This window comes from Purpureocillium lilacinum, assembly GCF_023168085.1.
Source record: "Purpureocillium lilacinum CBS 284.36 DNA, scaffold_1, whole genome shotgun sequence".
NCBI classification, from domain to species: Eukaryota; Fungi; Ascomycota; class Sordariomycetes; order Hypocreales; family Ophiocordycipitaceae; genus Purpureocillium; species Purpureocillium lilacinum.
In genome coordinates this window covers 3,968,134-3,982,156 of record NW_027072111.1, presented here as the reverse complement: position 1 = coordinate 3,982,156, position 14,023 = coordinate 3,968,134, and the positions used below count along the sequence as shown (strand labels likewise).

Below are 14,023 nucleotides of genomic sequence, written 5' to 3'. Positions count from 1 at the left end.
GATGCGAGCCGCCCAAATGCAGCAGAAGAATCGCCATTACCAGCGAGCCGCCTGTGACTCCATGTAAAATGAAAAGGAAAATGAAAAGGGCGGGGAAATGCTTCGTCATGAGTGTTTCCGCCCCCGTTAGCAGCGACCGACCCTCTCGGCAGGCACCCTGGAAACGCCATCGTAATGCCCCATACTCCGTAGCCCCCCGTGTAAATGTCATGTTCCACCCAATGAAAAAGTCGTGATAACGTTGCCGATTACTTGAAGAGGCTGCGCAGGTCCATCAGCTTCTGCCGAGCGGCTTCGGCCTTATCAAGCCGCCTGTTTTGGCCATCCATGCTGAGGCTGGCCAGCTTCATCTTCTTGTCTTGAATTTCCAGCATCTTCTCTTCGAAGCTTCCACGCATAATGTACCGAACCGTCCGGACGGCTCGCTTCTGGCCCAGGCGGTGAACGCGATCCACAGCCTGCGCCTCAGCAGCCGGGTTGTACTGCGGCTCCATGACGTAGACGCTGTTCGCGGCGGTCAGGTTGAGACCAAGTCCGCCTGCCATGATAGAGACGAGCAAGACCTCAACATTGTTGTCCTCGCGGAAGCTGTCCATGGCCGCAGTCCGGGCCGTCCGCGACATGGTTCCGTCCAGCCGCGCGAACGAGATGCCGGCTGCGCTGAGCGCCAGCTCAATCAGGTCTAAATGCGATGTCCAGCCCGAAAACACCACCGACTTGAAAGGTGGCTCCTCAGGGTTCGCGGCACTTGCCGCACGGGACTTCAGCAAGTCCTCAATCAGAGCCTTGGTCTTGGTGTGTGGGCCGTCGTACTTTTCAATCTTCTTCCGCACATTCTTGGCCTTGCTCTTAGCAGGGCCATCATGCTCGGCGTCGACATCATCACGTCGAAGCTCGACCAATTCGAGGCGGACGTGTGAGTTGCATACAGGGCACGGCCCAGATGACTGGCCAGGAACCAACAGTGCCTTAGCACGCTCATGGTAGCCCCGTACGCAAGATCGGCAGAGGACGTGAAAGCAAGGAGTCATGTAGCCAAGGATATCATCTTGGTTCTCCGCATCGAGGTTCTGTCCGTCGCCTGCGTTGAGCTTCTTGGTGCATTCTATACATGCGTCGTTGTTCGTGTCTTGCATGAGAGCAAACATCTCATGTGCCTTCTGATGCGAGAGGGTAGGTCCGTCGTTGTCGTCATCGTCATCAATGTCAATGGCCATCTCTGCTGACATGCCTTTGAGGGCGGTCAAGTCTTCGTCGTTAAGAAGTTCCTTACCGTGCGCACAGAGCAGTCGGAGTCGCAGGATAGCCTTGAGAATGTGGATGTAAGTGTTTCCACCTAAGGCTTTGCCAATATTTGAGCCGGCCAGCACCCGCACCCGGTCCTGGGCATTCCTGGCAAACATTTCGTAGATACCGCGCTCTTCGGGGCTGAAGTCGAGGCGAACGACCAGATCCTCCCGGGGCGGAAGGTCGATCTTGTCCTTGAGACGACGGAGAGTGATAGTGTCGACAAGCACGCGCAGCTTCGGCACGATCTCGGGGTCGCACGCCTTGAACGGCTCAACGATGAAGCGGTTGAATTTGGGTCGGTCGTGAAACGGATGCAAGCGGAGGAAGGCGAGGAGAGCGGCCAGATCGTCCAGACGATTCTGCACCGGTGTACCCGTAACTGCCCATCGCCTTTCCGCCTGGAGCCGGCACATTGCTTTGAACTGCAGGGTCGACTGCTCGCGGATCATGTGGGCTTCGTCGAGAACGATGCGGAACCAGCCAATCTCTTCCAATGGATAGAGTCCTTCCTTTCGCTTTCTGCGCGAGTTCAGTTCGTTGGAGACGGAGCCGTATGTAGTGATGACGATGTCAAACGACGCCAGCCTATCAACATCCTTGATGCGGTTCGCTCCGTGATAGATGTGGTACGACAAAGCACCGGCTTGCACATGTTGCTTCATCTGCTCCTCCCAGTTGGTGATGGTGCTCAGGGGGCACACAATCAAGGTTGTCTTGGAGTGGCGAACGATCGGTGCCGGCTCAAAGCTGGCCTGTTGCATCATCATGTATCCATCATCCTTGGCCGGTCGAGCATCTGTTGGAGGGCGCTGGACTGGGGTGAGGCCCTCCCACACCTGCGCGTCGTTTGTGGAGCTCGCGACGAGAGACAAGATGCTCAGCGTCTTTCCCAGGCCCATCATATCGGCCAATATTCCGCCACGAGTCTCGGGCGGTGGCGAACGCTGTTCTTGGCCGGTAATTGCGTTGGAGTACACGCACTCACCCTTGGCGTTGATCTTCGTCTTCCAGAAGGAAACCATGGCTTCCTGGTGTTCCTGTTCCTGGAGAGTCTTCTCCCTCATAGCCATGAAGAAAAGCCCTTGCTTCTGATGCTTAAGCAAAGGCGTCAGAATCGTCGGGGGAGGGTCCGCAGAGGGAAGATCTTCGTTGCGCTTGAGCGAGTCGAACACGCCCATCACCTCGGAACGAATCTCCTCAACGGTCCTGTTGGCGACCCCTGCAAAGGAGCCTTGCGAGTTGGTCGGATACACCTTTGGCGGAGGAGGGCAGTACAGAGTGTTGTGCGGATTGTAGACCTGAATGCCCTTCTGCACCAAGTACGGCGCGAGGAGCTTCAGGTTGTGCTTTTGAAGCAAAAGGCCGACGTTCTTGGCGTACTTCTTGGGGCCATACATGACCACGTCGAGAGTGTATGAGCGAGAGGTTGGCTGGCCGGGTTCCTCGCCAGCCTTCTTAGGGTGAGGCGGGATGCGGCAGTCGGTCCTCAAGCGAATGTTGGTATCGAGCAGAGGGCAGAATGCTGCAGCACTGTTCGGCTCGACAACACCAACGATCTCGCGGGTGTGATCACAGGCCTGTATCTTGAGCGACTTATCGCCGACCTGGCGCTTCAGATTGATCTTGATGCCTGGCTGGTAGCCGGGGCCCCATAGACTCTGCATCCCAGGCTTCGGCGCGGGGACCCTGAAGCAGTTAAGACCGCTCTTGACCATGCCATAACAGACCTCCTCGTCCTTGGGATCGGACATGATCATGACATCGTCGTCGTTGGCTGCGGTGGTCAGTAAAACATGCCGTCGAAAATGGGGGGAAGATTCCGTACCGCCGGTCAAGTCCACCGTTGCCGAGGCTGGCGAGCCTTGGGCATCTCCTTCGAGGCGCTTCTCCCTAACATAGCTGCCGAGAATGCCACTACCGCCGCGAACGGGGATATTGCTCGTCCTAGCAGCGAAATCCTGGCCGTCCTCGGTCTTGCGACGCTTGGCTTGAGGCACGGCGGAGCGGCTCTGAACATTATTCATGCGCTCAATCCAGTTGCCGACACCGTTTTGTCGCGGCTCGCCACTGTTGCTGGGTGTCGAGGCCTCGCTTGTGAAGCCGCTGGTGGTGGACTCGTCACCGGTGGCGAACTGAAAAACCATGGGGGTAGGCGCGCCGCTGCTGGAGCGATCCCTCGACGAGAGATGAGGCGCGCTCATGGCATGGTTTGTGAGCCCGCTCCGCAGGTCGATGGCGCTGTTAGCCCGCCGACCTGGCTGGAGCAGCTCAGCCGGGTTCCAGGAAGGCAGGGACCCCGGAGGGTGCGACGAGCGGCCTTGTGCGGCATCATTGTTAGAAGCGACTTCTCGGGAGGGACTTGCCAGTGCAGAACTATCTGTCGGCTGTTGCAAGACTTGGGACGGCATGGCGGCCTCGCTGGAGGCTGCCGGTGTCGCACTGCGGGGCGGCGAGGGAGTACCGTTGGAAGCCATGCTGGCGCTCGGCGCAGCTCCAAGGCCGTGGGAGCGATGGAAAGCGCGCGCGAGTTACAGGTATATCGAGCGGGCCGAGTCTATTGCTGTAAACGGTGAGATGAGAGCGCCGTCGTCATCCGCCTCATGGCAGCGCACAGAGCTGGGCGCGGGAGCAGGGCCGTGAAGAGGTTGAGGGATGCGCTGGTGAGAGGGAGGAGCGCGGCTCTGTTTGCAAGCGTGCGTGGTTGAAAGAAAGCGCGAGTGTGCGGTCGAGCTTTATGAAGACGGCGGGCGTTATCGGAAGCCTGAGGCGGAGGTGAGTTGATGAATCAGACAAGGGCCGCAGTGGGCTCGGGGGGGTCGGTCTGGCGGAGGTTGCAGACGTGAATGTGGGCGCACGCAGGCACATGCACGCACTGGAGCCCGGGGGGGTGGCAGTGGCAGCGGCAGCGGTAGCGGCAGCGGCAGCCGGCGCTCCTACAAAGTACGTTATGGCGGGCGCGCCCGCAAACACACCCAGACGGCAACGCGCTGGGGGGCTCGCTCGCTCGTTCGCTGGGGAGTGGGAGGGTCCCCACGTCGACGTGCTGCGATGCGACCCGCGGCCTGGGCGGATGGGTAGGTTGAGGAAGGAGAGGGAGGGTTGCAAGGAGGACGCGGGCGATGGCGGATGAGTGAAGAGGGATGGATGTCGACGGGGAGATGCACATGCAAAAAAAGAAAAAGAAGGACGAATGGAGGCTTTTGCCTGTGCGACGTGGTGAAGGCGGGAGGGAAGTCGCTTGCCGTTGGGAAGGAGAGGCAGGCAACCTCGAGGTACCAGGTACAGTATGTACTCGGTATGTAGGTGCAGGTGCTGTAGGCAGGCGCGGGCGGGCGACCTTTAGAGGATGTGGTGGAGGAGGAGCCTCGAATGGGAGGTATCGGGAGGTGCCTTTTCTGCGTGGTCTCTACCGCGCACGGCAGGAGGCAGTGTCAAGAGGTACTTGACGGTACAGCATAGGACTGCCCGATGACTGCGGTGCGGTTCCGTAAGTGCTGTACTGCAACGTCGATGCTGGATCTCATCGGTACAGAGTACACGAATCAAGCACTCCCTCTACCACCACCACCCACCCGCCTCATCAGCCCGGCCTGCACCGCAGGTCAAAGTCCAGGCTTCCCTGCGATGCGCTGCCTGCACGCCGGCAAGGTCACCTGCACGGCACTGTTTGCAGTTCGCAGGTCCACCCCGGCCGTTGATTGGCCTGCGCGACCCCCCCGGATCCGCCTAGCTGGCACCCCAGAAGCCACTGCGGGCGAGCACGTGAGCTGTCGGCTTTTTTTTTCTCTGTGCTCTTCGCCTCTCTTGCATCGTTTGGGGGGGACTGCCGAGACGAGCGCGGCGCGGCTCTCAGGTGCAGGTGCAGGTCAGGGCGTACCGACAAGTCGTCATCGAGCCCCCGTCACCCCGAGGGCGGGCGCATGTGTGTGCGTGCCAAGGGGCGGTGCCGCCGCTTGCGCATCGGCCATTTGCGCATGGACGCTGGACTGCAAGTGTACTCCGCTCCCGTTATTATGCCGTTTGGCGGCCGCACCGCTGCTGTCGACGGTTGGCCTTTCGGCACCGACTGAGGGCCACTTCTGGTGCCCGATACGGCCAGGGAAATTTGCCATCTGCTTGAGATGTCCTTCGCTCTGTGGATGGGGCATTTGAATGTTCCTCATCTTGGAAGACAACCACACACACACCTCCCCTTGTCCCGCCCGTGAACGCGGGCCTACCCGCCGGTCTATTCAAAGTACATCCTGCCTCCATCGCAGTGGTAGGTGCCTACTCGGGACCCGATTCCCCTCCCGCCTTCTCGTCCAACGGGCTCGCTGCACGCCTCACCGACTCTGCGTCCACCGTCCGCGGGAGCCGATGCCCTTTGAGCTGGCGAATGAGTGCTTGACATCAGGGCCATGCTGTCTGGATCCCGAGCACAGCACGGCCGGTATAAGTCTGGCCGTGAGAACTGCCCCAACCTGGTTTAAGACGCCACGCCGAATGCACCTCGTAAGATGCCAGCCGCCACAGGTCGTGGCGTGGAATTGCCGGCGAGGCGCCCTACACCACCACGCAAGCCCGATCGCCCAACGAGCATGCACTTGAAGTCAGGTGCGCATCGCCAGTGCTAAAAATTACAAGGCAGAGAGCGCTTCCGGCTGGTGAGGCGCCAAGTCGACCGCGTTCTTGGATGTCCGGACCATGCTTTATGCAAAGTAGCATTCGTAATGAAATGGCAGCCGTGATTTTGTTTGTACACCTTGCAGCAGGGTAGGTCGATGCGACACCTGCAATATTACATAAGCGGGCAACCATCGCGGCGACTGAGCTGCGCGGAGGCTCATTTTTTTTGGTGGTCTCGACGGCAGGCGTGGGTGGATGTTGGTGCCCCGCCATTCGTCCCCACCAGCGGCCACATCTCTCGACTCTGAACAGCCTCGACGTCGCGTGCAGGCTGACTCCTGGATTAGAAGTTGGAACAGCCCGACCTGCCCTTGCCCCAGCAATCGAGAGCTCCGCGACGCAAGGGCAACCCGCGCGACCATGGACATCACCAGCTTCGTCGTCCAAGGCCGCGACCAGGCCCTCCTTTACGGCGACTACTCCACCTACCACTCAGCGCTTTCCAAGCGCCTCCTCAACGCCCGCAAGAAGCTGGCCATTGCGACCAAGAACCGCGGCAAGTTCCACAAGAAGGACAAGATCACCGCCGAGGATGTTGCCAGCAGCCATGAGTGAGTCCGGACCGTACCCTAGCCGAACCCTCCCGCCCATGACTGACCCATTGGCAGGCACGTTCACCTGGTGCTCCTGACGAGCGAGCGAGCTTTTGCCCAGGCCATGAGCATCAAAGCCGCGCACACCGCCGACCAGAAGGGCCTCTCCAGCCGCACACGCTCCCACATCGTCTCGAGACTCGACAAGGCAGCCCGCGCCGCCCAGGACCTCGTCGACGCCCTCTCCCAACAGGCCGTGTCTGGGGCCTCCGACGGCGATGTCATCGAGGCCAAGGCGTACGCCGCCCTCATCCGAGGCGCAATGCAGTTCGAAAAGCACACCTGGGAGCCCTGCCTCCAGAGCTACGCCATTGCCCGCATCATCTACAGCGCGTTGGCGACGACCGGCAAGGGCGACCTGTTCAAAGACCTGCTCTCTGAGACCATCGATCCCTCCATTCGATATGCCGCCTACCAACTAAAGACCCCTCGAACCGTCCCCATCCCTGCCATTGCGCGCAAGGCTTTCCCTCGGTCGGATGCTGAGCTGGTCCGCGAGGTAGACGAGATTGACTCGTCCATCCTCGCCGAAGCAGACGCAGCGACCAAGACTGGCATTACCGCGGAGAGCGCACCGAGGACCCTGACCTGGCGCTCCAGGGAGGTCCAGATTGAGGATGCCCAGATATCGCTGGCTTGGGCGTCTGTCGAGGGCGCCAAGTCGCGGTTGGCTGCCGCCGTCGAGGCATCCAAGGACAAGGAGCCTTACGAGGTGGCCGCCGTTTACGACGAAATATTGACGGCTACACAAGACGCCGTGGATGCGACCAAGCAGGCCATCGACGAACTCAAGGCCGAAGGCGTCGCGCAAAGCGACCCCCGCATGCAGAGACTGCAAATCACCCGAACCGCCGTCAACTACGAGATGATCAGCTGGAGAATCGGCCGGAACCGCGTATTGACCGGCCGACAGGACGGTGCCCCCGAAGAGTACGGCTCGCTGCGGCGAAAGAAGAAGTCCAAGGCTGCCGCGGATGCGGGTAAGAAAGAGAGGGAGCTTCCCACGCGTAAGAAGCTGGTGAAGCTCAAGGAAAAGCTGGCACTCTACGACGGCACCCTGCAGAATCTCAACTCCATCAACGAACTCCCTGGTGTAGCGGCCGACGAGGGGCTTGCGACGAAGCTCGACGCGGTTGAGAAGTACTTTGAGTCACTCAAGTAAGACCCCCTTGCGAACTGCCAATCTTGCCATCCCACTGACCCGCCTGCCAGGTGCCTGTCGATCGCCCGCTCGCACGCCATCATTGGCAACGTCGCCAATGCCCTGGCCCTGATAAACCGGGCCGCCGAGCTGTGCCAAGAGTCAGCGTCGAAGGTGCCCAAGACATCGGACTCGACTAGCTCGTCACCACTGAACGTCGAAGTCACATCGGAATCGGTGTCGGCCCTCGCGAACCTACTCAACGGCGAGCTGCAGCGACACCGCGCCATTGTCCACATCGACAACCTCCGTAAGACAGAGAGCGATGAGGCGGGCAAGGGCCCTAGGATCCCGCTGCTCGAGCGGCTGCAGGATTATCCCTCCGACGGCGTGGACTTGTCCAACCTCGTCGAGTTCCCGCCCAAGTTGGCGCTCGTCCCCATGAAGCCCATCTTCCTTGACGTCGCCTGGAACTACATCGACTACCCCGGCAAGACTGCTGCGGCCGCAACCCCCGCAGCGGCTCCCGAGCCTGCGAAGGAGCCCGCGCCGCAACCCAAGAGAGGATGGTTCGGCTTTGGGAGGTGAAGGACATGCGAACCGAGCTCCGGAACGTATCTTATACAGCCTCTTGCCAAATTTACATCCTGACGATCCCTCCGTCTCGCCACCCGCGTGATTATCGACTTTTTGTTTCTTCTCCTCTCGTCAAGGGTCTATTTTCCGCTGTAGAAAACTGCGCCCCTCCGCAGCAGACACCCCCCGGGCTCCTCTCTCCCCTCTCCCCCTTTGGCGCGCCTCGAGCGTGCTGTGAGACTAGGGCCTTGGGAGTGTCTCACACGCGCCCAAGGGAGCCGTAGATGTGCCCACGATAGCTGCGTTCCTCTCCCGCGCGGTTCGGTATATTGGAATGACGGGCTCCCCGAGGGTGGCAATGATCCTCCCTTGTCAGAGACGGCCGGGGGTTTTTTTTTATCTTGCTGTTCCTCGCCTTCTCGCTGGTTTCTGCATCGCCATCGTCGTGGGATTTTGCCTCGTGTAGCGAACTTTGCCATCCTTCTCTCCTCATATTTTCCGCTTCTATTCTTTGCGACGAAAGCTTAGACGGGCCATTGACCATCACCAAATCCCGGTTGGTCGATTCATCGCGTACCTATAATACCCGCTGGGTAGTCCATCGCCACTCTCGATCCTATGCCGCCCCGTCCCCCCCGGCCAGAGGCCTTCCTCACCCCCCGGCCGTCATCATCAACCTCCATCTCGCTCTCCTCACGGCTCGTCGACCTCGTAGCCCCCTTCCTCACACCCGCCGGCGCTGGGCCTGGCGTCACCAGCACCAGCACTAGCACCAGTACCATCGGCTCCAACTCCGACTCACACTCCGGCTCACACTCCGACTCCACCACCACCACCGGCACCTTCCCCGGCACGGACGACGTCCCCGCCGCCCTCGCCCTCACGGCCGCCATATTCGCCTTCCTGCTCGTCCTCCTCCTCTTCCTGAGCCTCCGCCGCCCCCGGCGCGCTTCTTCCCTTTTCTTCACGCCCTTCATCTTCTTTCCCTGGACGACACGCAACCGCAGCAACACCACCAGCAGAAATGGCAACACCAGCGGCAGCGGCGGAGCAGCAGCAGGAAGCAACCCCAACCGTCTAAGCCGCCACGAAATGACATCCCGCCCGCAATCGCTCTACGACCCCACGGGGTTCAACGTCGCGGCGCAGGCGCAGGCGGGGAGAGGCGGCGGCAGTGGCAGCAGCCCGCGCTCGAGCATGTACATCCCCTACCTGATCCTGGGAATCGCCGAGCACGCCGCGCAGCAGCCCCTCCTGGAGCGCTACAGGGACGAGCCCGACGTGGAGGGCGACGGTCCGCCGCTTGAGCTCGATGAGGCGACGTGGGAGAGGTCCGACGGGAAGGATGGCCGGCCAGACGTCCTGCACTGGCATGGGACCAACATGTTAAACACGGCTTGGGGTTGGATGGCTTGACAGTTTGGACCGCACATGGGCGCTAATGGTGTTGTTTTGGGAAGCCTCTTCACATTCGTCATTGGCATCCATACCCAGAATTTCTCTTCACATGGCATATGGGCATTGGGAGCAACCGTAGTTGAGAGGGGGGAGCTGGTATTATCATCTACCTGTACAAGGCCTTGTACATTTTCAAGCCATCCAAAAAAACACAATGCTCCCCTGCGTGTCCATGCCGTCGTCTCATAAACACAACCGGAGATGAACTCTCAAAGAGGTTTTGATGCTCCAACGCCAGATTCCCCCGCCAACCATGGTATTAAGAACATGGGCCAAAAGTGCGAAACGTCAAGCTGCGGCTGAGACGGGATATGAGTACACTGTAATACAACAAGAAGTCAAAGGGATCTATGTCGCTCCCCACGCTCCTCCAATATTCGGACAAATCATCGAGGCTCAAGAGCTACCTTCTTAAGGCTTGTTCTCGTCCTTCTTCTCGCCCTCGGGAGCCTGCTGCTCGCCCGAGGCCTGCTGGCCCTCGCCAGACTCGTTGCGGGCCTTGTGCATCTTGTCGAAGAGGTTCAGGCTGGCCATCTGGAGCTCATCGGTCTTCTCCTTGATCTCGGCGGCGGTGGCGGTGCCCTCGCCAGACTGGCTCTTGGCGACGAACTCGCGGAGAGAGGCAATCTTCTCCTTGATGCCGTCGGCCTCGGCCTTGTCGAGCTTGTCGGCGTACTCGTTCAGGGCACGGTCGGTGTCGTTGAGGACGCTGTCGGCGCGGTTGGCAGCCTCGATGGCAGCCTTGCGCTCCTTGTCGGCCTCAGCGTACTTCTCGGAGTCCTCAACCATCTGCTGGATCTCGTTGTCGGAAAGACCGGAGCCAGAGGCGATGGTGATGGACTGGTCCTTGTTGGTGGACTTGTCCTTGGCGTGGACGTGGACGATAGAGTCGGCGTCAATGTCAAAGGTGACCTCGACCTGGGGCACGCCACGGTGGGCAGGGGGAATGCCGACGAGCTGGAAGTTGCCCAGAAGCTTGTTGTCGCGGACAAGCTCACGCTCACCCTGGTAGACCTTGATCTCGACAGCCGTCTGGAAGTCGGCAGCGGTAGAGAAGACCTGAGACTTCTTGGTGGGGATGGTGGTGTTGCGGTTGATCAGACGGGTGAAGACACCGCCCAGAGTCTCGATACCGAGGGACAGGGGGGTGACGTCGAGGAGCAGCAGGTCCTTGACCTCACCGGAGAGAACGGCACCCTGGATGGCAGCGCCGATGGCGACGGCCTCATCGGGGTTGACGGACTTGGCGGGGTCGCGGCCGAAGATGCTCTTGACGGACTCAGCAACCTTAGGCATGCGGGTCATGCCACCGACGAGGATGACCTCCTGGATGTCCTTGGGCTGGAGGCTGGCGTCCTTAAGGGCCTTGCGGACGGGCTCGATGGTGCGGGTGATGAGAGGGTCAACCATCTTCTCGAGCTGGGCGCGGGAGAGCTTCATGTTGATGTGCTTGGGGCCAGAGGAGTCGGCGGTGATGAAGGGCAGGTTGATGTCGGTCTGGAGGGACGAGGACAGCTCGATCTTGGCCTTCTCAGCGGCCTCACGGATACGCTGGATGGCCATGCGGTCGCCAGACAGGTCGATGCCAGAGGTCTTCTTGAAGTCGGCAACCATGTGGCGGACGAGGTGGATGTCAAAGTCCTCACCACCCAGGTGGGTGTCACCGTTGGTGGACTTGACCTCGAAGACACCGTTCTGGATCTCGAGGATGGAGATATCGAAGGTACCACCACCAAGATCGTAGACGGCGACGACGCGGTCAGCCTCCTTCTCGAGACCGTAGGCGAGGGCGGCGGCAGTGGGCTCGTTGACGACACGGAGGACGTTGAGGCCGGCAATCTGACCAGCATCCTTGGTGCTCTGACGCTGGGCGTCGTTGAAGTAGGCAGGGACAGTGACGACGGCGTTCTTGACAGGCTTGGAGAGGTAGGCCTCGGCGGTCTCCTTCATCTTGTTGAGGACGAAGCCACCAATCTGCGAGGGAGAGTACTTCTGGTCACGAGCAGAGACCCAGGCATCGCCGTTGGAGTGCTGGACGATCTTGTAGGGGACCTCCTTGATGTCGCGCTGGACCTCAGGGTCGGTGAACTTGCGTCCTATTAACCGCTTGGTGGCGAACAGGGTGTTCTCTGGGTTGACGACGGCCTGACGCTTGGCGGCGACACCGACGAGGCGTTCGCCGTCCTCGGCGAAGGCAACGACGGAGGGAGTGGTGCGGGCACCTGGGGCGGCGGAGTCAGCGGACTGGGACATCGATGTGAAGCTTGGCTGGATACTCACCCTCGGAGTTCTCGATGATGCGAGGAACCTTGCCCTCCATGATGGCGACGGCGGAGTTGGTGGTGCCCAGATCGATACCGATCACGGAGCCCTGCACCTTGCCCTCACCCTCGGCGGCCGTGGACTCATAGCGAGCGAATCTGTTGGCCAGAGGAGCCCTGGCGAAAGCGGCCGAGCGGGCTGTGATGGGGGTAGCTCGGGGAAGCTGATGGGATGGGAGTCAGCGGCTGTTGCACGCGGTTCGCGGCGCGACCCGAGGCGCGCTCGAGGGTCCGCGAGGGAAATGCGACACTTACAGCTCGGGAGAGACGCGAAGCCAGCATCTTGATTGTGAAGATGTGGATACAAATTACAAGAAATAAGAGAGGATGACAGCGCGCTCGGAGAAGGGGGTATGGAGGAGGAGGGTATGGGAGAGAAGTGATACAGAGGGATGGAGACGGAGATGATGGGAAGAAGGAGAGGGAAGCGAATTTTTTTGGCCCGAGAAAAATGGATAACCCCGGCCCGGCCATAGAAGCCGAAGGAAAGAGGCAATGGGCGGGCGGGTCCCCACAGCGCGCCCCCCGAATTACCCAATTGCGGGTGCGGAAGGCGGCGCATCGTTGTTCCGGGCGACCAGGAGCTTCTGGGCGGTGCCACGGGGGCCGGGACCGGGGAAGGAGCTTGCGGGCCAATCACGGCGGGCATTGGCTCTGCGACGTCTCTATGACGACTCGTTTGGGGAGGTGGTCTGGTGCTGCGTCGGTCGACGAGCTGCAAGGCCGGTAACACAACACGCGGCGCCCAGCTTGAGGCCGGGATTTCGGAGATTTTATGGGCTCTGGCGAGCGCTGGGTCGGTGCGAGAGGATGCAAAGTCAATGGCTGCCCAAGCTGGGGTGAGCGTGCGCACGACCAGCCGCTGTCGCAGGAGACAGGAAACGGCAGCAGTACTGCATGAAAGCCTATGACTGATACGTCTCTGCCATGTTGCACGAAAATGTGTATCGTTAACATATCGTTAACAAAAGCAACTGTTCTGTGTGGCAGAGCCTTGCCAGAAGTTGACACGAGACGGCGGACAGTCACGTCGCAAATTGCCAGCCTGGCTCTCACGTGGTGATTGTGAAGACAAAGGAGGGCGCGTTACAAGGCGATGTCACGCTTTGGCGCACTCTCCACGAGTATTTCTATTTTTGCCGGCCCGCAGCAATTGCGTGTGACTTTGCGTTCCGCAATAGGTAGGTGAACAACGATAGCATCTCAAGCTCCTAGGCCATCTCGGGGCGAGCGAGGCTAACAGGGGGGAGCTTGGAGTGGGGGACACCGAACGTCGGGCAATTAGAGGGCGAAGTTTGCCGGCATGGCATGGCTGGATCCTGACGGCGGCCCCCCGTGCCGTGGTGATGCGCCGAGCCATGCCAGAGCAGCGGGTTGGGCCATGCTCAGGCGGGAAGGTCCCTTGAGCGGAGGCCACCCGGGGTGTGAGTGAGGGCGCGTGCTAGGTAAGGCAAGGCTCCAGGCAGATACCTGAGGTACAGGTGTTGGGAGGATGTTGTCGATGAGCAATGATGCAGCTCCTCCAGCTGCGACATGGACGCCGATGCCATAAAAAATCCTGGCACGCGATGGCAGCGTGGCCTGCTTGAAAGCTGCTCGGGCCCGTGCCGTGCTTTTTTCCCTCCAGCAGAAAGGACACTAAGAATAACAGGAGGGACGGGCAGCCTCGACGTCATCCCACGGCCCTGCTGCCAGTGGCTCCTCCAGAGCTGAGGTCACCCGCCCAGTACGTACAGGTACCTGGGCCGCCCACCGGCTCAACGCCTGGGCTCAGGTCGCTGCCAGGCTCTGCGCCCCGGAAACCGCCCGCGGCCACCGTTTGGCCGCCGCCAAATTGATCGCCCAACCCAGCTTTTGGTGCGCTGCCCGCCCGCCCGCCTACCGTCGTCCATCCACTGGCCTCGCCTGCGTTGCGCTGTGCTGCGTTGCAACTGCAAGAGCCGTTTCGTCCAATCCACATCACCTCACCACACCTC

At 60.5% G+C, this 14,023-nt stretch overlaps 4 protein-coding genes across 4 annotated transcripts; 2 read left to right on the top strand and 2 right to left on the bottom strand.

The window, feature by feature from the left end:
• Nucleotides 1–248: 248 nt before the first annotated feature.
• On the bottom strand, nt 249–3,764 carry PLICBS_000908 (uncharacterized protein; the record flags this gene model as incomplete). The annotated part of the gene is made up of 2 exons (XM_018318037.2): nt 249–3,064; nt 3,116–3,764. The coding sequence occupies 2 exons, from the start codon at nt 3,762–3,764 to the stop codon at nt 249–251; spliced, it is 3,465 nt and encodes a 1,154-aa protein (XP_018183562.2).
• A 2,554-nt stretch (nt 3,765–6,318) lies between these two features.
• On the top strand, nt 6,319–8,280 carry PLICBS_000907 (uncharacterized protein; the record flags this gene model as incomplete). Its single annotated transcript, XM_018318038.2, has 3 exons — nt 6,319–6,509; nt 6,567–7,709; nt 7,764–8,280. 3 exons carry the CDS (start codon nt 6,319–6,321, stop codon nt 8,278–8,280), a joined length of 1,851 nt encoding a protein of 616 aa, XP_018183563.2.
• A 606-nt stretch (nt 8,281–8,886) lies between these two features.
• Nucleotides 8,887–9,684, top strand: PLICBS_000906 (uncharacterized protein; the record flags this gene model as incomplete). Its single annotated transcript, XM_018318039.2, has 1 exon — nt 8,887–9,684. The coding sequence occupies one exon, from the start codon at nt 8,887–8,889 to the stop codon at nt 9,682–9,684; it is 798 nt and encodes a 265-aa protein (XP_018183564.2).
• Nucleotides 9,685–10,137: 453 nt separating this feature from the next.
• On the bottom strand, nt 10,138–12,329 carry PLICBS_000905 (70-kilodalton heat shock protein; the record flags this gene model as incomplete). Its single annotated transcript, XM_018318040.2, has 3 exons — nt 10,138–11,948; nt 12,007–12,211; nt 12,303–12,329. 3 exons carry the CDS (start codon nt 12,327–12,329, stop codon nt 10,138–10,140), a joined length of 2,043 nt encoding a protein of 680 aa, XP_018183565.1.
• Between the last annotated feature and the right edge of the window lie 1,694 nt (nt 12,330–14,023).